Below are 25,556 nucleotides of genomic sequence, written 5' to 3' on the forward strand. Positions count from 1 at the left end.
ACTGATCTAATTCATTTTGGGGTTTTTTGTACAATATTTATTCTTTAAAAATGTGTTTTTATTTTTAAAAGGCATGTTACATATTGAAGTTGTGCTGTTTTGGGGCAAAGCACCAATTAAATACATGTTCATTCATTTCAATGGAGAATATTGATTTGAGATACAAATAATTTTAGGTACTGAGATATTCTACCAAACAATCAAATGACAGCAGCAAAACACATTAAAGAAAGTAAAGACAAAAAAAACGCATGAATGGATCTTACAACATCTATACTTTCATACAAGCTGTGTGTGTGTGTGTGTGTGTGTGTGTGTGTGTGTGTGTGTGTGTGTGTGTGTGTGTGTGTGTGTGTGTGTGTGTGTGTGTGTGTGTGTGTGTGTGTGTGTGTGTGTGTGTGTGTGTGTGTGTGTGTGTGTGTGTGTGTGTGTGTGTGTGTGTGTGTGTGTGCAAAACACTTCTTCTCATCAACCATAATCCATAACCAGACTAATAGTTTTGTTCTTTAAATGAACACATATTTCATACACACAGCGGCTTTGGTTCAGTGTTACATATTTGATAAATGCCTTATGTTAATACATATTTTATGTATGTGGTGTATTTCGTGCATTGTTGAGCTCCACAGAGTCATGCGGTGCAGGACCTTGCTGGGGAGGATCTCCTGGTAACAAGAAATACAAATAATTAAATCTGTGTCACACAATAAACAATCAATTTGATTGGAATGTTATCAATGCTGCTTTAATAAGCTGACAATGTTAACTCTATCAGCTTTAGACAATCCTCAATTGAACGTAAATGAACTTAATTGACAGTTGCTGCGTTCACGAGGAAGAAATGTTCTCTGCTGTCAGTTGAATAAAAGTTTGTGCTCAGCAACAACTGTCTTCAGAGTTTTTATCATTTTTATACATGCATCACAATGCATTTGTGTCTAGTTTCATTTAAGAGTATTTATAACAATATGGCATTTCAACTTTTTGTATTTGTTTATCTTTTAAACCTAAAAAAATGGTGGATTCAGAGTCATAAAACATTGTGTTTTGGAACAAAATGTAAGCTTTTGTGTTCTGTTCTTTCAATTGGGTTGATCTTCTCTCTCATTTTGGAGACTGAAGCATTGTTTTGTTTAGAAAATCTTTATGAATCTTTTTACACATATGCATCGCCTCACAGAGCTGTGGGGAAGCTACAGTCTGACGTATCGATACTTTGACCAACACGCAAAAATATAATGATACCTGCTTTTTTCAGTATCATCAGCACCAAATACTGCCGCTACTCTCCTCTGTGATATCGAAACTGAACATAAAGACGTTTCCCCTGTCTATCATGATCTCTGAAACGTGTTTGGTAAGGATCATAGAATATCCCTTCCGCCATACAGATTATATGATGAGTATTGACCTCCTCCAGTGTGCTGCATTGCCAGCTCCACACCTTTATAACATCTCCCTCCCTGAGCGTGAAGCACTCAAGCAATATATTTCCGCATCCCTCCTGTCAGGCTTCCTCTTCTCCGTGAGATGCAGGATTTTTTATAGAGCTGAAAGACGGGTTTCTTTGACCCTGTATCGACTACCGTCTACTGCAGAGCTGGGCAAATATTTTTACTCTGGAGGCCACATTGAGAGAAAAGATGTGTCTGGGGGGCCAATGTGTATGTGTGTATAAATGATATATACACATTTAGCTGTAAAAATCTGCTGTGCAGTTTGTGTGTTTGGGTCCCTTTTTTTTTTCAGGAACACTAATACCAAAAGTCACAATGTCCGATAGAATCCTAAAAAAGTTATGAAAGACCACATCAAAAAAACGGAATGGAATTTTGCGTTTTGTTTTTTTTACTGAATGGGACACCTAAAATGTACATTAAAATAAAGAAAGTGGGATTTACAATATTATGTATGAACAATAAAACACTGAATATTAACAACATTTGAACGTCGCTCCTCTTTTACTTCTCAGGCCAACTCGTCCATAGACATCTTTTACAATCAAGCAAAACACAACAAAAATGTAACAAACAGCAAAATATGAATGCAACGTGTAATAAACACCTACAATATGATATACTATCACTTTTATGCAGAAATTTGTTGTAAAAATTAGCTTCCGCATCTGTTCCTGACACATGCAATTGGGACTGGCTGCTCTGAAAACAAAACCCGCCCACTCTGCTTTGTTCCTCATCTGAGCTGCTGTGACGTAGATTACCGTAATAACTCCTATAACACCCAAAAGCGCAGATTTCGACCATTGAAATACTTTCTGTAGTTCAAGACTTACAGTAATTATTTAAAAACAGCACTGCACATCATAATGGCGGCTACAGTTTATATGTAAAAGGTCCAAAAAAAATTATGTAGAACGTCCGGCGGGCCGGATTGAAAATCTAAATGGGCCGCATGTGGCCCGCGGGCCGTATTTTGCACAGGTCTGGCCTACTGTAACAATATCAATATCAATATCGGTCAAAATAAGTATCTGCTACCCTTGCTAGACTCTGCTTTTAAATACCTTCAGTAAGCGAAGTATTTCACTAAATTAGACCTTCATAACACCTATCATCTTGTTCGCATCTGGGAGAGGGGTGAATGAAAGATGGCGTTTAACACTCTCATGAGGCATTTCGAATATTTGGTAATGTCTTTTGGATTAACTAATTCTACTGCCGTCTTCCAGGGCTTCATTAATGATGTACTTAAGGATATGCACAGCACCTCTTTTGCCATTGTTTTTTGTATTATCCAGAGTTCTGGACTAAACTAAACTGCTTCTCCTCTCTGCTCCTTGGGTTCCACTTGGACGAACCCTCACATTTATTTGATTACAAATGAAATGATGACATTACACTACCACCGTATTGAAAGAATGTTAATAACAATATTGTTTGTTTTATATATTCGAAGGCTCAACACCACTGCTGTTCTTTTTAGAACGTAAAATAGTAGAGTATTGTTGTCATTTATGATCATATTTCTAAGCACATTATTGATTGTTTTGATATACTGGGAGGTTATAGAACACAGCTGTTCTTTTTTTAATGTATAGTTACCTCTTGGCAGCTCATACTGATATTTAAATTATGTTATCGCACAGTGATCTTAAATACTTGGCACTTTGAAACACCTTTTCGTAAAGTAATTCATTTAAAAGTACATGGGTTAAATGTTGTAAAGTTTTATCATGGTATCAAATAAGTATGGTGAATCGTAGAAATTCATAGGTATCGATTACTGAAATTCTGATATGTTTGATACTAGGAGTGTCCCAGTCTGATATTTATATCATATATCGGTCCGATATCATAAAAAAAAATAAGTATGTGATTGTGATGATGTGTGCTTGCTTGTAAAATGTATGATATAATGTCCGATACAAGCAGTGTGTTTACTTTTGCAAAGCTGGATAGCCAATCAACATCGAAATGTCCTCCAATAAACAGAAGTTTGGTTGTTTCTTGTATTTTAGTCAAGTCATTTACAAAAGATAAACATGGTGGGCTGTAGGTTACTAGGAGCTAGCAGCTAAAAAGATCTAAGCACGCAATAGCACACAAGCTAGACATAGGTAATAATTGTCCATTGAACAATATTGCAGTCTAAATAGCAAATTTGTCAATATTAACAAGTACCAAATAATTATAGTTAGATATTACTCCAAGGCAGAAGTGTACTTGAAAGTATCCAGTAACAAACGTGTCCGCATGATTTCATCTTTCTGCGCATAAACTTTAAGGTAGAACCTTTATTTAACCAGATAAGAAAACCCATTGAGATCAAGATCTCTTTCACAAGGGTGACCTGGCCAAGAGGTCAACAGCACATGTCACAGAGCAGTTTAAAAAATAATACATTAAGACATACATTTTAAAATACATAAGAGAACCGTAAAACAACAGAGATTTACATCTTTAAAAACACAGGCACTGTGCAAACGTCTCTCGCTGTTTGTCCCTCAGGACAGAACGGAAGTCTCCAAATGGAAGTAGTTCTGTAAGTTTCAGTTTCGTCTGCAATTCATTCCATGCCATAGGGGCAGCAATGCCAAAAGCTCTTTTGCCAAATTCAGTCCGTACATGAGGAACAGTTAAAACATACAAATTGTTAGAACGTAATGCATAAGAGCTGCTTTTTCTTTGTAACAGAGTACACAAGTATGGAGGTATTAAACCTAAAAGAGCCTTATAAATTATAGTCAGCCAATGTGTGTATCTGCGTGCACTCAATGAAGATAAGTTTGACTTCATATACAGTTGACAATGGTGGGTGAGACTACGACAGCCAGTAACAAATCTTAGTGCTGAATGAAAAACAGTGTCCAAGGACTGGAGGCATTTACATGAAGTACTAAAATAAAGCACGTCTCCATAATCAATTACAGGCAAGATAGTTGCTGTCACCAATTTCTTTCTGACTTTAAGAGAGAAGCAGTTTTTATTTCTAAAAAAGAAACCAAGCTTTACCCTAAGCTTAGAGACCAAGTTGTTAATATGGGCTTTAAATGAAAGCTCCTGATCAAGAGTAAAACCCAAGTACTTGTAATTTAAGACCTGCTCTATAGGGTTTCCATTTGATGTTACAATATTTGGAATATTTTCCAGTAGCACCCTTGAATGAGAGAAAACCATTACCTTGCTTTTATCTGTATTTAAAACCAATTTAAGATCAAATAAGCGAGCCTGGATGACATCAAAAGCAGCTTGTAAAAACTCAAAAGCCTGAGTGATGGAGGTTGAACAGCAATAAATAATGGTGTCGTCTGCATAAAAATGGTACATTGCATTTGACAAATTATTACAAAGATTATTTATGTAGATAGAAAATAAAATGGGCCCCAGCACTGAGCCTTGTGGAACGCCTTTGGTAATGTCCAGTAATGAAGAGGTGGTCCCAGCCACCTGTACACGTTGTGTTCTGCTGGAGAGATAGTCTGTGAACCAAGCAGCTGCATTTTTAGATAATCCAACGTGATGAAGGGCTTGAATTAACAGACTGTGGTCTACTGTGTCAAATGCTTTTGACAAATCAATAAATAGGGCGACACAATATTTCTTGCCGTCTACAGCCTCGATTAAATCATTCAGGACCTTAAGAGCAGCTGTAATAGTGCTATGCTGTTTTCTAAAACCAGATTGAAATGGAGATAAAATATTGTTTGATTCTAAAAAATCCTCTAGCTGGTTACTGATGATCTTCTCAAACAATTTTGCTAAAATGCATAATTTAGAAATTGGTCTGTAATTATTTATATTTGTGGGTTCACCCCCTTTTAGCAGGGGAAGAACAAAGGCCGATTTCCAGATTTTTGGAATGCTTTTACTTGTTAGACTTAGGTTAAAAATATGCGAGAGAGGCTCAGCAACAAAATCAGCAGCCAATTTTAAGAAAAAGGGTTCCATTTGGTCAGGTCCTGCTGCTTTAGTTGTGTCCAGGCTCTTTAGTGCACTGTTTACCTCGGATATTGATACAGGTGTGAACTCAAAAGTGCAGGTGCTGCGTCTATTTACAGCCTGTGGTGTATTTGGTATATTAACATTAGTTAAACCAACATTTGACAATTGAGGATTCAACGACTCAAACAAGGATCCGGCAGAAACAAAATACTCATTAAAACAATTTGATATAGTTGTCTTATCAGACAAAGTACCAGATTGAGTAATTAAAGGACTTGGAAAGTCATTTGTTGTCACATGATTTAAAGAAGCTTTTATGGTTTGCCAAAACTTTTTGGGATCATTTATATGTTTTTTGCATTCATGCAGGTAAAAATCAGACTTGGCCCTCTTAACAAGCGAAGTACATTTATTTCTAAGCTGGCGAAAGCTAAGCCAGTCAGCCTCTGTCTTTGTTTTTCGAGCCCTGGCCCAAGCAACGTCTCTCTCTTTGAGAAGGTTTCCAATTGCAGAGGAAAACCAGGGATTATTTCGACCTTTAACTCTAAGTTTTCGAAAGGGAGCATGTTTATTGACTATACGTTGAAATTCATTATAAAAGTATTTCAACGCTATCTCAATATCATCAATTAAAGCAACTCTGTTCCACTGAAAGGCAGCTAAATCGTATATAAAAGCTGGGAGGCAAAGGTTTTTAATATTTCTTTTGCATGTAATAGTGGGTTTTGATTTTGGTAGCTTGCAGTTTCTTACAGCTGCAATTGTACAATGGTCACTCAAGTCATTGGCAAACACCCCAGTGCCAGTGTACTTATGGGGAGCGTTGGTTAGAATTAGATCAAGTAAAGATGATTTTGAGGACTTTTAGTATTGGGTCGAGTTGGGGAAGTGATTAATTGAGTTAAGTTTAGTGAGTTTCATACAGCTTTAATGTTATCAGAAGAGGAAGTCAACCAGTCAAAATTTAAATCACCAACCAAGAGAAGTTCACTAGCTTTTAACCCACTCATAAAGGATTCAAGCGAGGCAAGGGCTTCAGTGGAGGCAGAGGGAGGTCTATAACACCCTACAATTGCGAGAGGTTGGCCATGTGAGAATTCAAGCTGCAGGGCAAGGAGTTCAAATTGTTTAGTGATTGATAGTGATGATAATAAGGTAACATTAAATTTGTTTTTTATATACATAGCCACTCCTCCACCTTTTCGAGGACGATCGCATCGGAAGACATTATATCCATTTATAGCAATGTCCTTGTCAGAGACTGCTTTGGTTAGCCAGGTTTCTGATAAGATAAATATGTCTGCATTGGTTGTTTGAATCCAGATTTTGACTAAGTCTAATTTTGGCAGTAGACTTCTAATATTTGAATGAATTAAACCAAGACCTGACCTAGCTCTAAATTCATCAGGAGTACTGATGTTGTACAAAGCTGGGCCTGGATTTGGTTGCACATTAAGAATTATTGTGGCCACTAGGTGTCGCCAAAACACAAATCAACAACATAACTCTGTCATAAGGTTAATGTTTTTAATATCTACCATTGTTTTGTGACTAATTTCACTTCCTCAAACCTTTTCTAACATTCCACACTACAAATAATAAAGTTACGTTCTATGATTCCTGCTGATATCGTATCGGATTAATATCAGAAGACTGCAATCACATGTTGATGACATATTCTAAGTCTGCACAGAGCAAAGATCATTCCAACTAAAAATACCTTCAGGCATTTGCAGCGCTGCCCTTCTGTCATTATTGATGTAAAGAGCCGTCATCAGGAAGAACATTCCTCCAAGGATGCCAACAAAAGGGCACAGCAGGAAGCTGTACTGCAAACTGGGGAAGCTCCAGTCACTGGGTGACTGCTTGGATCTGCTAATGGCGTCAGAAATCTAAGGGGCAATTGTGAATAACCATTTGTTCCCATGAAACACATTTAGAGAAAAGGAAATGTTAGCCTCACCGTTCCGATGAGGTACGGACTCCCGGCATCGCCTAGAAGGTGGCAGAATGTAATCTGGAGAGCCTCTGCTGTGGCTCGTCTGGTCGGCACAACAACATACTGATGCCAATAAGAAAACAAGGTGAACATGTGACTTGTTGTTGTTGTTACTGGCAGTCTTACCAGGAGTATATCAGCCAGGAGAGACCAGTTGAGTGACAACAACACTTCCGCTGTGAAGGTGAAGACCTAAAAGACGTCAATGAAGATGAGGGAATAGAAGGAAACATAACATCAAATCAATGCTAAAATCCATCCATCCATTTTGTACTGCTTGTCCCCTTCAGGGTGATTGGAGCCTATCCCAGCTTCACTGGACATGTCGCCACCTCATCACAGGGCCAACATAGATAGACAACATTCACACTCACATTCGCACACTAGGGCCAATTTAGTGTTGCCAATCAACCTATCCCCAGGTGCATGTCCTTTGGCGGTGGACATGTACCTCCCACACAGTCATGGGGGCTCGGGAATCGATCCCAGGACCTTCTTGCTCTGAGGCACCAACTCTAACCGCTGTTTCACCGTGCTGCCAATCCTAAAATTATATTGTAAATATTATGAATATTGTATATTATTAAATTGACAACATATTTAAAGTACTTATTTGATCATTTTAGGGCCTAGTGTTGTGTATTTATAGCAGATGTAGAGTACAGAATTCTTCATGTACATTTTTATCTGGGGCACTTTAGACCAGAATCCATTGGCAAAATATTTGGTGGCCTCACAGCAAAAAGCCTTTAAATTTCAATGTGTGTCAATTAAAGTTAAAGTACCACTGATAGTCACACACACACACTAGGTGTGGTGAAATGACCCTCTGCATTTGACCCATCCCCTTGTTCCACCCCCTGGCAGGTGAAGGGAGCAGTGAGCAGCAGCAGTGAGCAGCAGCAGTGCCTGCGCTCGAGAATCATTTTGGGGATTTTAACCCCCAATTCTAACACTTGATGCTGAGTGCCAAGCAGGCAGGCAATGGGTCCCATTTTTATAGTCTTTGGTATGACTCTGACAGTGAAGATGTTAGAGTGTTTACAAGCAGCGTTTACTCCATTACATTTACTTAAGTAACTTTTGGGATCAATCGTACTGGTCCAACCAATAAAATTTTAAAAAATCAACAACAACAAAATCAGTAGATTTGACAGTAAAAATAACAATCGTACTGTTTTTCAATTTACAGTAAATCTTATTAAAAACCACCAGTTTTCCAGTACAATTCTGGCAGCTGAGATGTTTTTTATTTTTTACGGTAAAATCTGACTTTTTTTTCAGTATTTTTCTATATTATCATTATATTTATTTATAATCTATAGATTACTGATTGTAAAGATGTATTAATTTGGCTCATTGGTGAGACTTTTATCACATTGCTCTGTTAAACAAATCCAACGTAAGCACTAGTGATTATTGACTCAATTTCACCAATCAAACAGAGCCTGGCAGTCACATGATAGCACTCGAACTACATACTGTAAAAAGTGGCAAGACGTCATAACTCGTCAATATTTACTTAGAAACTACGAAAAATAACATTTATAACACAATCTGTGTCAGTGCAAATGTTTAAATTTCAGCCTACAGGAATTCTACTTCCAACGAGAGAAAACATGTTAAAACGTTAAAAGGGAAACTGCACTTTTGGGGGGGAATTTTGCCTATTGTTCACAATCATTATGAAAGACATTTTTTTTTTAACGCAATCTAAATATTAAACGTATATTCCGCCCATAAAATATGATAAATAACCATTCAAAAAGCGCCAACAATAGTCCATTTACATTTTGTGACTTGAATATTGACCAAGTATTAGTGGTATTGTTATTATAAGCGCTAATGCACACAAACTATTTGTAGCGACGACGTGATTATTATTGTGTGTCCCTATGCTTACATGATTGAGTGGTCTGCTGTTTCCTCGCTTCCCTGCTCCTTGGAAGTTTTATTGTAGGTCATAAATCATGCCTTTCACCTGGAAAGTAGATGGCTGAGGATATAATCCGACAAGTTGGGACACTTTGACAGCCATTTAGGACCTGGAACAGGCGAGAACGACACAAAAAGAGCTTGGTCCCCCCTCGTGCTCCCACCCCGTTTCTTGTAGTAGGTTCTCTACGTCTCACACACAAACACACACACACGCACACACGTTCACAAACTACGGTTGTAATGTAATTAGTATTAAACATTAACTACTAAATACATCAAAAGTTATTCACCAGTTACTCAGTATTTAAATAGTTCAATGGCTACAATGAGCACCTTTTGTAGTGCACAGCTTTTCAAAGTTGGGTTTGAAGCATGATACTGAAAAAGCATATTCCTTGGGGTCACTTGTCTCTTACTTCCCCCAACTATCGACAATGTCCACTGCCTAACCCCGGATTTCCACTGGATGCGGAAATGCTGCTGAACGAAAACGCTATGGAACAGCACCGCCATCCTCAATCCGGTAATACCCATAGCCAGTCTGTTGCGGCTCCGTCTTGCAGAAAAATTGTTTTACGAGATCTCACGAATCCGCGTGTAATCACGTGATAAGGGAAGGTATAATACAAGCGAACCACAAACATTTAAATTATGTCCTTCCAAAGGAGCAAAAGCAAATACACTCTGTCCTTCCATTAATAATAGGTGCTGAACGGCAACACTGACAACAATTTTGCCTTGATAACTTGACAACTTTATTTTTTGTAGCAAGCAACAATACAACAGGAACATCATCCCTGTCTAGCAGTTCCAACAACCACTCCCCTGCTTTCCTGTCCCCATATGAGCTTGTATTTGACACCCTCCCCCATATACTTGTATGTTATTCTTTAATTTTGGACCTCCGGAAACAGCATGTCCTCATCCATTTGTGTCAACGAGCTGAAATTACATCTGAACACCCATTAGGACATTTCAAATTGTAAAGTACAATCCACCTTTAAAACAGAGTATTTTATTTTGAAAGTACATGGGATCATTTATTTTGTGTTTGTGCATTACTTTCTGTCCAACACAAGCAGATTTTAGCTAATGTGAACAGATTTGTTGTGGCGTTTGGCAAAAATACAAACTCTGCGTATATTTAGCGCTAGAATGCGGAAACTTAAAGGCATGTCGTTGACGTTCTGCAGGCGGTGTAAACGGACACGTCGACATGGATAAAAACGGAAAGAGGATCCACGAGGGCCGTTCCGCTGCCGTTTTGTATCCAGTGGAAATCCAGCGTGTCTGCTGGGATCTCTACTAACCATTTTTGATTCATTAGTCCTCCCTATAAAATATTTATTGTGTCAGTGGAACTTGTTATCCACTTATCAGGACCATATGAGCTTATCCAGGCAACCCTGATTGATTTATTGATCTATTGTATTGATCCAAAGCATACAAGAGTACGAGAGCAGAGGTTGTTCTTACGTAAGTGGCTGGAATGTTTACCGCAGCGACAAAGATGCTGATAAAGAGGCAGGGGACAGATCCTAGCATGCCTCCTGCACAGATGAGTGGATCTGCATTGGGCACTTTGTCCTTCAAGCACCTGGACAGACCCGTGCCGAGACACACTCCGACAATGCCTGAGACCACTGTGACGGCGCCGAAGATGTAACTGTGCTGGGGTGGAGCCAAAGAGTCTTTAGTCTGCATGTGTAGGAACAAGAGAGTAGATGATAGAATGTGAAGCACACTGCACCTGTCTGTGGAGCTGCATGGCGCTTTAGAGCAAGGCTGGCTAAGTCCCTGAGACACCCGAGCTCTGAACAGAAAGGTGGGCATCCAGAAAGCCAGGGCTCCAGTTAGGAAGGCCATTGCCGTGACACCCAGAGTGGACCACACGTAACTTTTACTGGGATTAAAACAAATACAAGCCAATAATTAATCACGTCTAACTGTGTGTGTCACAGTTCATTCAAAACCATTTTTACTTGTTTAGAAGATACTTGACGTCCTCCAGGTAAGAGCTGCGCTCTTGAACTTCATGACCGTTGTTTTCTGCAGCACCTCTGGGAGGGTTTGGGCACAAGAGCACCAGTGCAATGAGCCCAGCAAGACCAAAAATGGGAGTGATCTGTCACACAAAAATCTGTCATTGTTTAGGACTGAAGATGTAACTATAAATAATGATTTGAGTGTTCTCACCCTGAGAGACCAGTGCCAGTCTCCAGTGAGGCTGGCTATCGATGACCCCGATATGTAGCCAAGACCACTGAAAACATTACAAATACTTTGTAGGTCTTAATGATACATAATGGACCTGATCTACTAAGATCCAGATACCAGATGCTAAACAATGTGTGCCAACTACAAAATTGAGTGTACTATTGGTGGGCGTGATGAGTGTGATCTACTAAGACTGGGTGTACAATTGAAAAGGGCTGTAGACGACCTTATTTAAATTACGTTTTGACATATACTACTGGCATTATGTGCCCTTTACGTTTTTGTCATTGAAGTGAGCCATGGCCATCCCTGTGTGCTACCTCTATAATCTGTATCACCTTTTCACCAAAAATTATTCCCAGGCGCGGCCACCGCTGCTGCTCACTGCTCCCCTCACCTCCCAGGGAGTGATCAAGGGTACTTTGGGGACGGCGTGGCGAAGTTGGGAGAGTGGCCGTGCCAGCAATCTGAGGGTTACTGGTTCAATCCCCACCTTCTACCATCCTAGTCACGTCCGTTGTGTCCTTGGGCAAGACACTTCACCCTTGCTCCTGATGGCTGCTGGTTAGCGCCTTGCATGGCAGCTCCCGCCATCAGTGTGTGAATGTGTGTGTGAATGGGTGAATGTGGAAATACTGTCAAAGCGCTTTGGGCTCCTTAAAAAGAGGTAGAAAAAGCGCTATACAAGTACAACCCATTTACTTTAACTTTAAATTTTGTGCAGCAAAGAATCGCAGTCTATAGACAACAAAAACTGTTTTCATAGTGCTGACGCGCTACAGGTAGGCGGTGTACCATCACAACTGCAGCGCATTCATCCATCTGGAATGCAAGAAAATGCATATTGTAAGTTATTTTTTGTATAGGAAATATATCATGATATAGGAAATATATCATGATATATTTCCTGAATGAAAAAACAAACGCCACTTTAAAAAAAACGCCAGCAGACACCAAAAAGCCATGTAGCATGAAATTATGAAATGATATTGCTGATGATATGTCTAATATTTTTAAATTTCTGACAGTCCAAATATTTTGACACACACACATAGCACAGAGGATTCTCTGTCCATCATCTGTCTTTGCACCACAACCACCTCTTTTCTTACAGCCGTGTGTGTAACTACTGTTTGCACGTCCTTTTCAGACATGCTAAATAGATGCAAAATACTGCCTGCAGAACAGTGATCAGCCCTGATAAATCACACACGCTTAATGGTGTGCGCTCCATATTCTGCTCACTGAAGAGAGGCACAACTGTGCACAACTTCTAAAGTATATCAGCTTTTCGTGTGCTGTTAAATTTGCACCTTTTTAGTACAGGGAAAGCTTTAGTAGATCAGGTCTTTAGATACAATTTTATATTATATTACATAGACATGAAATAACCTTCCAACAGGGATGAAGATGTAGAAAGCGGAGATCATGATGGTTCGTTGTACGCCAGTGAAAAGGTCCCCGATGATGGTGGGAGCAATAGTGGAGTAGCTCGCCTCACCGATCCCGACGAGGCCTCGTAAAAGCGCCAGCAGCCAAAAGTGCTTGATCAAATCATAAAATGTATCGTCACGCCTAAAATACAGTTAAACATGTTAAAGACAACTAACATCAAAATCAAATTATGTAATCATGTGGTGTTCTTTCATGTAACTTGTAGCGTAGTAGAAAGTTGTTTCACAGCACCAACACACATGAATATATATATACCGGTATATATGTATATATATATATATATATATATATATATATATATATATATATATATATATATATATATATATATATATATATATATATATATATATATATATATATATATATATATATATATATATATTATTTTTTTTTTTTTTTCATTCCAAGATGGTTGTGGCTGAGTGCAGGAGCTCTGCGCTCCTGTGTTTCCTCCTTTGTTTCCTCCTTTGTGTTCTTGATGTTTCCGTTTTGTTTTCATGTGTTTTATGCTGTTTGGATTACGCCCTATGGGACTGCGCAACGTGGGGGTGGGCACTTCTGCGCTGCTTTTTGGTGCTTCTTTTGTGAAGTTTTAGATCTGCCTCAGGGAGAGCCATGGCCATGCACCTGAGACCATCTGCTGGCTCTCTGCCATACTGCCATGGAGAGACTGGAGGAGATGCTATTGATGATGATTAACTTGTGCGATGACTGTATTATGCTGATAGTATATATTTATACCATGAATTGATTAACGTGTGTCCGGGTGTTACCATTTAGTGGTCAATTGGACGGAATATGTACTGTACTGTGCAATCTAATAATAAAAGTCTCAATCAATCAATCAATGCGGAGGAAGAGATGAGACTGCGAAGCTAGCGTTCAGCATCGGAATGGACAGGCTTCACGGGGCCCTGGCTGGATGTGCATGTGTCGGATAATTAGGTCCCCCTTTTTGTTTGTTTTGTTCTGTTGTTTGTCTTTACATGGTGAAATAGTATTTGTGCAATTTGTATCATAACTGCTAATTTGTTTTGTTTTTTCGTTGTTTTCTTTGTAGCTGTATTTAGAAATGCCGCCACTGAAGTGGCAGCCGGTTGCATCAGGTCTGTGCTGTTTTTAATGTCTTTTATGTCCTTTGTTTTCTTTAATGTTTCCCTCTCGTTTCTCATACAAAGTAGGCGCTGCAGATGGCCACCACGGTAGGATACTGCGCTCTCTCTCAGCTGTTGCATTTTTCTTTATGGTTTACATTGAGCACAGTCTACCTAGTCAGATTCCTTGTGTGTTAATCCTACTTGGCCACTAAGGCTGACTCTGAGTCTGATTCTGGTTCTGATAAATAAACATTGTGTATATATGAATAAACATTGTGTATATCAATCAATCAATCAATGTTTATTTATATAGCCCTAAATCACAAGTGTCTCAAAGGGCTGTATATATACATACTTGCCAACCCTCCCGTTTTTAGCGGGAGAATCCCGATATTCAGCGCCTCTCCCGACAACCTCCCGACAGAGATTTTCTCCCGACAAACTCCTGGTATTCAGCCGGAGCTGGAGGCCACGCCCCCAAAAAAAAAAGTCTGCCGCAGCTGCGATTGGACCTGACCAGCCTCCGGGTACAAGTACTGGAGTACCAAGTGCTTGGCGGGGAAGATCTTCCCCAGGAAGCAAGGATTGACCGGTTTTGGGCCATGCTAGGGAGAGATGGAAGATTCCACACTCTCGTGCATTTTGTGCGTGCCACACAGCAATGCATCATCAGAGAGGGTGTTCAGCATGCATGTTAGAAAAATAGTGACAGAGAATAGAAAGAGGATGGACAATTCAACCCTTAACAAAGCATTGTACTTTCAAGTACAACAATGAGTAGATGAGTGTTGTGTGTGTGTGTGTGTGTGTGTGTGTGTGTGTGTGTGTGTGTGTGTGTGTGTGTGTGTGTGTGTGTGTGTGTGTGTGTGTGTGTGTGTGTGTGTGTGTGTGTGTGTGTGTGTGTGTGTGTGTGTGTGTGTGTGTGTGTGTGTGTGTGTGAATGTGTAAATAAATGAACACTAAAATTCAAGTATTTATTTTATTTATTTATATATATAATAAAATAAATATATATATATATATATATATATATATATATATATATATAGCTAGAATTCACTGAAAGTCAAGTATTTATATATATATATATATATATATATATATATATATATATATATATATATATATATATATATATATATATATATATATATATATATATATATATATATATATATGAAATACTTGAGTTGGTGAATTCTAGCTGTAAATATACTCTCCTCTTAACCACGCCCCTAACCACGCCCCCCACCCCCCACCCCCGACCAAGGCCCCCCCACCTCCCGATATTGGAGGTCTCAAGGTTGGCAAGTATGATATATATGAATACACATCATAAACACAAGAATAAACAAAATGTACACATAAATAAACCATATGTAAATTAATAAATATCATACACTCATGAATAAACATGATGTATGATAGATGATTTCCATGAAGAAATGATAGAAGCAAGTGTTGGTGAAAGTGTTTCACATACTGACTCAGTCACGAAAGAACTGGCTGTTGCAGTTACAAGCCACACACTCAAACCGCCAGCCATGATGTATATCCGGTTGTAGCGGTCGCCGAGGTAACCGAAGAGTGGAGCCGTCACGAGAAAGCTGCAGATAAAAACTGTGAGTACTTTAGTATTGCTGGGTTGCATATGACGTCACATCCGTTTTTTATTCTTTACGGCTTAATTGACACAATGGTCAAGCAGTTAGTGAGAGTGAGTGTAGAGTTTGAGAAGAAAATACCGTATTGCTGTTCTGTTCTTAAGTGTTCCAACCGTTAAAATAGAGAGATACGAAAGAGCTTTCATAGAGTCCCGAAAGAAGTGACTCATAAAGGTGATAAAGTCAGGGGAAAAACAAAAGTGTGTCGAAGGAAATGGCTTTTAAAAATATAACTTTCATCAATTTGTGTAAAACAATCAGACCATGCTTGTGTCTGCAGAGATCACTTTGTAAATGTTTGTTTAATTTGTTTGAAAAAACTTGCTGTGATGCAATGAAGTTTATTCTCTACTATATAAGTAGTGTTAGAGAACATATTTTATTATTATTATATATATTATAATAATATTATTAATAATAATTATTATTATTAATATTTCTACTATCATTCTCTGAATGTTATGTTTTTATTAACTAATTAATGTAATAATTATATTATATTATTTATAATTATTTTTTTACATGTGTTTTATAAAATGTTTTATAATATATATAGTATAAACATATCACATGTTTATACTATATATGTGAATATATATATATATATATATATATATATATATATATATATATATATATATATATATATATATATATATATATATATATATATATATATATATATATATATAGACCCTGAAGAGTTGGTGCTGCAGGGAATTCTGGAAATTTGTTCTGTCATGTTTTTTTAAGTTATTTGCTGTGTTGCGGTGCAAATATTCTCCCGAAATGTGTTTGTCATTGTTGTTTAGAGTGGTTTCACTATATGGCACATGTTTATGACAGTGTTGGCGTTGTTTATACGGCCACCCTTAGTGTGATATTTATGCCTGTTCACTAAGACATGATGTGCCACCATGAACTGATTAACGTGGACCCCGACTTAAACAAGTTGAAAAACTTATTCGGGTGTTACCATCTAGTGGTCAATTGTACGGAATATGTAGTGTACTTTGCAATCTACTAATAAAAGTTTCAATCAATCAATCAAAAGCCTCCAATCTTTTCTTCTCTAAATCCGTGTAAGTGTCAAATGAAGTGAGGTCGTAGCAAGCAGTAAAGTCTTGATGAGGATGAACGGTTTAAATCTTTCCAAAAAAAAATTCTAAGTGTGTATAAATCCGCTCCATCCCATTTTAAATATTTTTATGCGCCAAAATCTGCACTGATGCAGCTAAATAAACAGTAGCCTAATGGCACTCTCAACCATCACCTGAAACCCGGAAGTGCCTCTTGGTCACGTGATTGCAACCCAGCAATAGTATGTCAAGAATAAAATCATCATTCTTTATGAGACAAAAGGGCCATTCTAACCCTGGAAATAAAAAGTTGCATTAGGAAATGTATGATTTTACAAAGCTGACTAATCTAATGTTCTCCTTTAAATGTCCACAAGTTTTTAAAAAGCTCCAAAACATTGTTGTTCTCTGAAATTGTTCAACAAGATCACAGAAAATAGGGAATATATTTCTAATAATATATCCAATACAACTTCTTGTAAATAAAGTTGTGCGAAATAAGGATGCAAAACAGCGGCTGCAGAATAGGTTTAGCATTGATAAATCAGTATTGTGTGTTCTGATAATCAGCATATATTCTGCATATTCATGAAAACAGACAAACTATAAGGACTGCGTTTTTATTTATATAATTTAAAGGGGACCTAATACGCAAAGCCCACTTTTCTTATCTGTTGGTACCTGTTTTTGTGTATTTGGGATCTGCATAAGTCCCAAATTATGTTAATTCAAACCATAGCGGAATAGCGGAGCTATTTCTAAAACAATCTTGCCTTCCTTCATACTTCCTCCAAACGAGCCGTTTTTCCAACATTTGACATCAGCGGATATCCCCAAATATGGTAGAGGTTTAGCCAAAGAGCTTTGATTGACTCGTACATGCACATGCATCCTCCACTGTTGCAATTTCCTATACAGAGTAACGTATACCTTATATCTGTCAGTAGACTCTATACAGCTACGCAAAAAATTACAACATGGTTAACTGGGAGAAGACGCAGTAGAAGTGGTGGCACGTAAATAAGACCGCCCACAAACCGGCACATCTTGAAGAGAAGGTCAGAAAGCGGTTTGAAGATGGTCTGTACAACATAATCTATACAAAATCTTGACCAAAAAAACACTATTACATGTTATGTAGACCACAAGGAAGTGTTTAAACGAAGAAGGCCTACTGAAAAGAATTTTTTTTAATTTAAACGGGGATAGCAGATCCATTCTATGTGTCATACTTGATCATTTCGCGATATTGCCATGTTTTTGCTGAAAGGATTTAGTAGAGAACATCAACGATAAAGTTCGCAACTTTTGGTCGCTGATAAAAAAAGCCTTGCCTGTACCGGAAGTAGTGTGACGTCACAGGTTGAAAGGCTCCTCACACATTGTTTACACCAGCAGCGAGAGCGATTCGGACCAAGAAAGCGACGATTACCCCATTAATTTGAGCCAGGATGAAAGATTGGTGTATGAGGAACGTGAGAGTGAAGGACTATAGAGTGCAGTGCAGGACGTATCTTTTTTCGCTCTGACCGTAACTTAGGTACAAGGGCTCATTGGAATCCACACTCTCTCCTTTTTCTATTGTGGATCACGGATTTGTATTTTAAACCACCTCGGATACTATATCCTCTTGAAAATGAGAGTCGAGAACGCGAAATGGACATTCACAGTGACTTTTATCTCCACGACAATACATCGGTGAAGCACTTTAGCTACGGAGCTAGCATCGTGCTTAAATGCAGATAGAAACAAAAGAAATAAGCCCCTGACTGGAAGGATAGACAGCAGATCAACAATACTACTATCAGGAGACACCGAACCAAACACTGGACCTGTAACTACACGGTTAATGCTGTGCCGCCTGTCGAAGCCTAGCAATGCTGTTGCTAACGATGCCATTGAAGCTAACTTAGCTATGGGACCTCGTCAGAGCTATGATAAAAACATTATCTCTCCACCTACGCCAGCCCTCATCTGCTCATCAACACCCGTGCTCACCTGCGTTCCAGCAATCGACGGCGCGACAAAGGACTTCACCCGATCATCGATGCGGTCGGCGGCTAGCGGCGGCTAGCGGCGGCTAGCGGCGGCTAGCGGCGGCTAGCGGCGGCTAGCGGCGGCTAGCGGCGGCTAGCGGCGGCTAGCGGCGGCTAGCGGCGGATAACGCGTCTGCTATCCTTAAAGTCCTCCTGGTTGTGTTTATGCAGCCGGCCGCTAATATCCCACCTACAGCTTTCTTCTTTGCAGTCTCCATTGATCATTAAACAAATTGCAAAAGATTCACCAACACAGATGTCCAGAATACTGTGGAATTTTGCGATGAAAACAGAGCTGTTTGTATTGAGATACAATGTGTCCGCATACTTCCGTTTCAACCATTGACGTCACGCACAAATGTCATCATACATAGACGTTTTCAACCGGAAGTTTAGCGGGAAATTTAAAATTGCACTTTATAAGTTAACCCGGCCGTATTGGCATGTGTTGCAATGTTAAGATTTCATCATTGATGTATAAACTATCAGACTGCGTGGTCGGTAGTAGTGGGTTTCAGTAGGCCTTTAAGATGAAGAATAAAGTTGACCAAATTGTCGGTTTGTGGTCACAATCTTCTACTATACCAGTTTGATGCATCATTTATAATTTAGCATTAACTTTTACCAAATCAGAGGTAATGCAGCAGCTCACCGGTTCAGTATGTCAATATAATTTCATAAGCTAGTTATCTCTCTGTAATCATGGTGCCACTAAAGGTAGTTTGTCTGTGTTAGCGCTTGCAATAACAATATCGCTAATACTTGTTTAATATTCAGGTCATGACATGTAAACCGAGTATTTTTGGTGGTTTTTGGATGTTTTTTAGAGGGCTTTGTGGGTGCAATAGATTACTCCCTATAGCTCTGTTGCTATCCACCTCATACTTGCAGTTTCATAAATTAAAATACATAAAATAAAGAAAGGCATATGTGTTCTTGTTTTACGTAGGGATTGTGAATGATAGGCAATTTTTTCAAAAGTCTTCAAGTTGCTTTCTCACCGCCTCTTCAGGATGCGCCCTTGTAGGGGCGGTCTTATGTACGTGCCTCCAAACATCCTATGGAGTCTACTGACATATATAAGTTTGAACTACTAACTTTGTGTTAGAAATGGCAACAGCGGACGATGCATGTGCATATACGAGCCAGTCTGCCCCTCAACAAGAGGATAGAGAAAAAGAAGGAGCTTATTGACTACAGCATTTAACTACAATGGCGGACTTGTGCAAAGCTCTTTGGGTAAATCTCTACCATAAATAGAGATTTCCGCTTACATCACACTTGGGAAAAACGGCTTGTTTGGAGGAAGAATAAAGAAAAGCAAGATTGTTTTATACTTTTGTAAATATCTCCGTCATGCCCAAAGACATGCACCTGGGGATAAGTTGATTGGCAACACTAAATTGGCCCTAGTGTGTGAATGTGAGTGTGAATGTTGTCTGTCTATCTGTGTTGGCCCTGCGATGAGGTAGCGACTTGTCCAGAGTGTACCCCGCCTTCCGCCCGATTGTAGCTGAGATAGGCTCCAGCGCCCCCCGCGACCCTGAAGGTAATAAGCGGTAGAAAATGGATGGATGGATGCCTCAATGGTTTGACTCCACATTTGCGGGACAAATACACAAAAACAGGTACCAATGGTTAGGAAAAGTTGGTTTTGCATAGTAGGTCTCCTTTAAAAGAGACACAATCCTCTGGGCATTAGATTTAGTAGATCAGCTTTGCGTGTTATCAAGTTTGCACATGTATTAATACACATAAACCTTTATTATAGAGAGCCTGCTGACCAACAGCATCTCTGTCTGGACTGGAGCCTGCAATGCCTCAGACTGAAAGTCTCTCCAGAGAGTGGTGAGGACGGCGGAAAAGATAATCAGGACTCCTCTTCCTCCTATCCAGGAGTTCGCAAAAAGCCGCTGCATGACCGGGGCTCAGAAAATCTGCAAAGACTCCTCCCACCCCCACCAAGGACTGTTTTCACTGCTGGACTCTAGAAAGAGGTTCCGCAGCCTCCGAAGCAGAACCTCCAGGTTCTGTAACAGCTTCTTCCCTCAAGCCGTAAGACTCTTGAACGCATCATAATTAAATTATCCCCTCAACTCCCCCCAAAATGGATTAACTCGCTGTAATAAAAAAGACAATATAACATACATCCATAAATGTGGACGCATGTGGAAAAGTGCAATATATTTATATGTACAGTAATCTATTTATTTATTTATATATATTTATATATATTTATTTAGTTTATATATACAGTATATTTATATATTATTTATATATATTTATTTATTTATTTATATATGCACCTTATTGCTTTTTTATCCTGCACTACCATGAGTTTATGTAACGAAATTCCGTTCTTATCTGTGCTGTAAAGTTCAAATTTGAATGACAATAAAAAGGAAGTCTAAGTCTAAGTCTAAGTCTAATTAGATCATCATCAGACCTTAAAAGTACAAGAGTAAAATATATTGTTTGCACACATGAGGGTTTGCAACTTGGTTTCTAATCGTAATATGTGTGTGAATCCAAGTAAAACACAATCCATTTAGGTGTTAATGTTTGTTTTTTGAAGCTGGTTTCAACTGAATTGATGCAATGATTGCTTTTGAAGTGACTGTAGAAACAACTGGTGCAACAGCAAACTGTGCTGCAACTGAATTGCAGCACTTGTTGCATAATTCCATGTGAGGCAATGAGGATGGGCTTGAAAACCTAAGAAGACTGCTCAAGTGAGAGAATGTATCATCTTACCTGTCTGCAGAAGTCCAGCTGTACTGTCATTGATGTTGAAGAAGCTCTGAATGTTTAGCAGGACACCTACGACCATAGAAGTTGTTTACTGGCCTTGCCATACCATGCGATAAAGTAAAAAGCTAGCATTGTGTGTCATGTGCACAAACCTGCTATTGTGTATCGTTCCATGTAGTTGAGTAAATTGATGTAGCAGAGCACAACCACCGCCACGTAGGCCCGTCGATGCGATATGGAAGACTTCTCATCTGGTTTGAGAGTGAGTGAAGAAAGACTGTTGACAAACGAACCGTAGCGCAGCCCAGAGCTGGAACCCAGACTCCGTCGAGGGAGCGCTCCATCCAGCTCCATTGCGAGCAGGCCACTCTTCACCAGGACTCAAGGTGACCTAGTTACTTGAAAATAAAAATTCCCCACATCTCTTAGCAATGATGTTGGACCTATTATGGTAGAACATATGACTAGACAGGATTGACATGGTAGCACATTTCAGGTCCTACTTGTTTGGATTTGACTTGAGGGGAATTGAACGTCCGCCAATATCTATTCAACATGATTGTATCTGCTACTCTTTGACACGTCTGCAACACAACACATGATGTCCTCATGACACCAACCACCATTACACAAGAGAAAGTAGAATGTTTGAAAAATAAGGTAAATGTGCTGTAAAAGCATGTCTTCGCTCTAATCATTTTAGTGCTTATTGCACTGTAGCACACAAACAAGCATGACTTATGACATTAGGCTCACTTATGTGGCTCAATAATCATCTTGTAACATAATGTAGCATTAATTAACATTATGTAACAATGCAACATCCTATTAATATAATTAGATATTATGTAACAGTGCAACATCCTATTATTATAATAAAATATTATGTAACAATGCAACATCCTATTAATATAATTACATATTATGTAACAACGTGGATCATAATTTAACATCATTTGACATCATGTAACATAAATTAACATAATGTAATATCATGTAACAGTATGTAACAATTTACCATCATGTAAGATTATTAAACATTATTTGACATAATGTAAAACATTATCCATCAGCATGTAACATTATTCAATTCAACATTATTTAACATTGTGTAACATCATTTAACGTCATGTAACATAACGTGACATCATTTAACATTATGTAACATCATGTAACATTATTTAATGTTATTTAACATCATGTAACACATTATTTATCATCATTTAACGTCATGTAACAATTTTCAATTTAACATTATCTAACATCATGTAACATCATTAAACATGTAACATAAGTTAACATCATGTAACATTATTTAACATCATGTAACATTATTTAACATCATGTAACATCATGTAATATCATGTGAGACCATTTAACATAATGTAACATAATTTAGCATCATGTAACATCATTTAAGATCATTTAACATCATGTGACATTATTTAATATCACAAAACATTATTTAACATCATATAAAATGTAACAGCATTTTACATTATGTAACAGCATTTAGCATTATTTCATTTAATGTCAGATGATTTTGTTCCAGTACATAGAAAGTACTGAAAGTAATGACTTACTTGCTGGTGTTCATTCCATGCTGCTCTTAGTCAGACAGTCAAGTTTCTGTGACAGGAGGAAGAAAATCAAGCTTGAGCTGTAAAATGGAGTTAGTGAGGGAAGTACAGCCCATGATGACTTTCACACATTTCTTCACTGTCTTGCGACGCCGTAAAAAGTCACTTTGATTCTGGAGATACGTACACAACTTACCAATTGAAGTGAAACTAGACATCACCATACACTAAACTCTTTTAATCTGCTGTCCACAAACTGTCACTGTTGTATTAAAACTAAGCAGTAGTTTCATTGTAACATGAATATCAAATATTAATGTCTTTGTTCCATTTGTTTACACACAATTTTACTAAGTGAAGTGAAGTCAATTACATTTATATAGCGCTTTTTCTCAAGTGACTCAAAGCGCTTTACATTGTGAAACCCAATATCTAAGTTACATTTAAACCAGTGTGGGTGGCACTGGGAGCAGGTGGCTAAAGTGTCTTGCCCAAGGACACAACGGCAGTGACTAGGATGGCGGAAGCGGGAATCAAACCTGCAACCCTTAAGTTGCTGGCACGGCTGCTCTACCAACCGAGCTATACCGCCCCACAACTGTGTGTCTTTTTTCAAAAGATATACACACGTTTCCAAACACCACATTCCATGTTCTTAATTCCTAAATTATTTGCAAAATGACCCACTTCGGTCAAAACATATACCCATTCATCAAAACAAAGCAAGCATTTGTAAAAATGCAGTTTTATTTTCATCTCACTCACACAGACTTAAAATGATAAGACACTATTGGAGTGAGTTACCCAGAACAGTGATGAATACAAAACACATTTGTTAAAAAAAACTATTTTACTATAAGAAATCACATGTTTGGGGCTTTTTGCCCGATCTTTTTAGCGCATGTGATGAATGATTACTGTAACTCATACTTGCCAACCCTCCCATTTTAACGGGAGAATCCCGGTATTCAGCGCCTCTCCCGACAACCTCCCGGCAGAGATTTTCTCCCGACAAACTCCCGGTATTCAGCCGGAGCTGGAGGGGGCTCAATGCGGACCTGAGACTGAGTGGGGACAGCCTGTTCTCACGTCCGCTTTCCCACAATATAAACAGCTTGCCTGCCCGATGACGTCATAACATCTAGGGCTTTTAGAGAGTAGAGTGCACAACTGCGCACACAACAAGGAGACGAAGCAGAAGAACGAGGAAATTACAGACATGGCGACGCCGTCGACGAGCAAGATGAAGAAATACGCTTGCAAGTTCCAAAACGAATGGAAACAAGAATTTCAGTTCATCCAGGACAGTTCGAAGGGGAAGGTTTATGTTGCCTGTAAATATGTAGAACAGACTTCTCCATTGAACACGGTGGCCGAAATGATATACTCATCATGAACGGAGAAGTTAAACAGGACAATACTGCCATCTAATGGATAGCCACCGGAACACTGAAATTCAAGTATTTCTTTTATGTAAATAAAATAAATAAATATGTATATATATATTTAGCTAGAATTCACTGAAAGTCAAGTATTTCATATATATATACATATATATATATATATATATATATATATATATATATATATATATATATATATATATATATATATATATATATATATATATATATATATATATATATATATATATATGTATATATATATATATATATATATATATATATATATATATATATATATATATATATATATATATATATATATATATATATATATATATATATATATATATATATATATATGAAATATATATGAAATACTCGAGTTGGTGAATTCTAGCTGTAAATAACCACGCCCCCAACCACGCCCCCCTCCCCCAACCACCCCCACCCCCACCCCCCACCCCCACCTCCCGATATTGGAGGTCTCAAGGTTGGCAAGCATGCTGTAACTTGACAAAATATATTGGCAAATCCATAGCAATTGTCATTGTTTACTTTGAAGTGGGCCTATACGTAAGGACCTAATCTTTTCAAGAACTGCTCATTGATGATGCTGCAAACTAATAAAAAAATAGTTTTAAATTCCACAGCCAGGTAAAGTAACATAACACAGTAGTCAACAATGACATGAAGTACAAATTAAAATCTGAGACAAATAAAAAGGTTTGAAAACAAATCTGGAGATAAATACAAATTACAGCATAGAGTATAGGCTACTGTGCAGACTTAGGCAACAACAACAACTCTATGAAAGAACATATTCAAAAGCCTCAGTTACTGATTCTAGTCATCACCTGCCTGTCTAGCTGGATCAGGCTATAGTATCTCATCCACATCACATGTGTAAGATGGGAAGGTGTGTGTAAAGC

General features: G+C 38.3%; 1 protein-coding gene across 1 annotated transcript; it reads right to left on the minus strand.

Moving 5' to 3' along the window:
- Positions 1 to 27: 27 nt before the first annotated feature.
- Positions 28 to 22,006, minus strand: spns3 (SPNS lysolipid transporter 3, sphingosine-1-phosphate (putative)). The gene is made up of 12 exons (XM_062046455.1): positions 21,794 to 22,006; positions 21,645 to 21,710; positions 15,595 to 15,731; positions 12,949 to 13,100; positions 11,536 to 11,602; positions 11,322 to 11,464; positions 11,090 to 11,242; positions 10,816 to 11,005; positions 7,528 to 7,593; positions 7,366 to 7,464; positions 7,123 to 7,294; positions 28 to 665 (listed from the first exon to the last, which is right to left on the minus strand). Exons 1-12 carry the CDS (start codon positions 21,993 to 21,995, stop codon positions 589 to 591), a joined length of 1,524 nt encoding a protein of 507 aa, XP_061902439.1. The 5' UTR covers positions 21,996 to 22,006; the 3' UTR covers positions 28 to 588.
- Between the last annotated feature and the right edge of the window lie 3,550 nt (positions 22,007 to 25,556).

This window comes from Entelurus aequoreus, linkage group LG05 (genome assembly GCF_033978785.1).
Source record: "Entelurus aequoreus isolate RoL-2023_Sb linkage group LG05, RoL_Eaeq_v1.1, whole genome shotgun sequence".
Lineage (NCBI taxonomy): Eukaryota > Metazoa > Chordata > Actinopteri > Syngnathiformes > Syngnathidae > Entelurus > Entelurus aequoreus.

Bases quoted from the DNA above. Each gene is read 5' to 3' on its own strand.
- spns3 (XM_062046455.1), bottom strand. From the start codon at position 21,995: ATGGAGCTGGATGGAGCGCTCCCTCGACGGAGTCTGGGTTCCAGCTCT. The intron at 11,465-11,535 runs GTGAGAACACTC...TTTGTGTGACAG, and splicing joins ACTGGCACTGGTCTCTCAGG to ATCACTCCCATTTTTGGTCT. The intron at 7,594-10,815 runs GTAAGAACAACC...GACGTCTTTTAG, and splicing joins TAAACATTCCAGCCACTTAC to GTCTTCACCTTCACAGCGGA.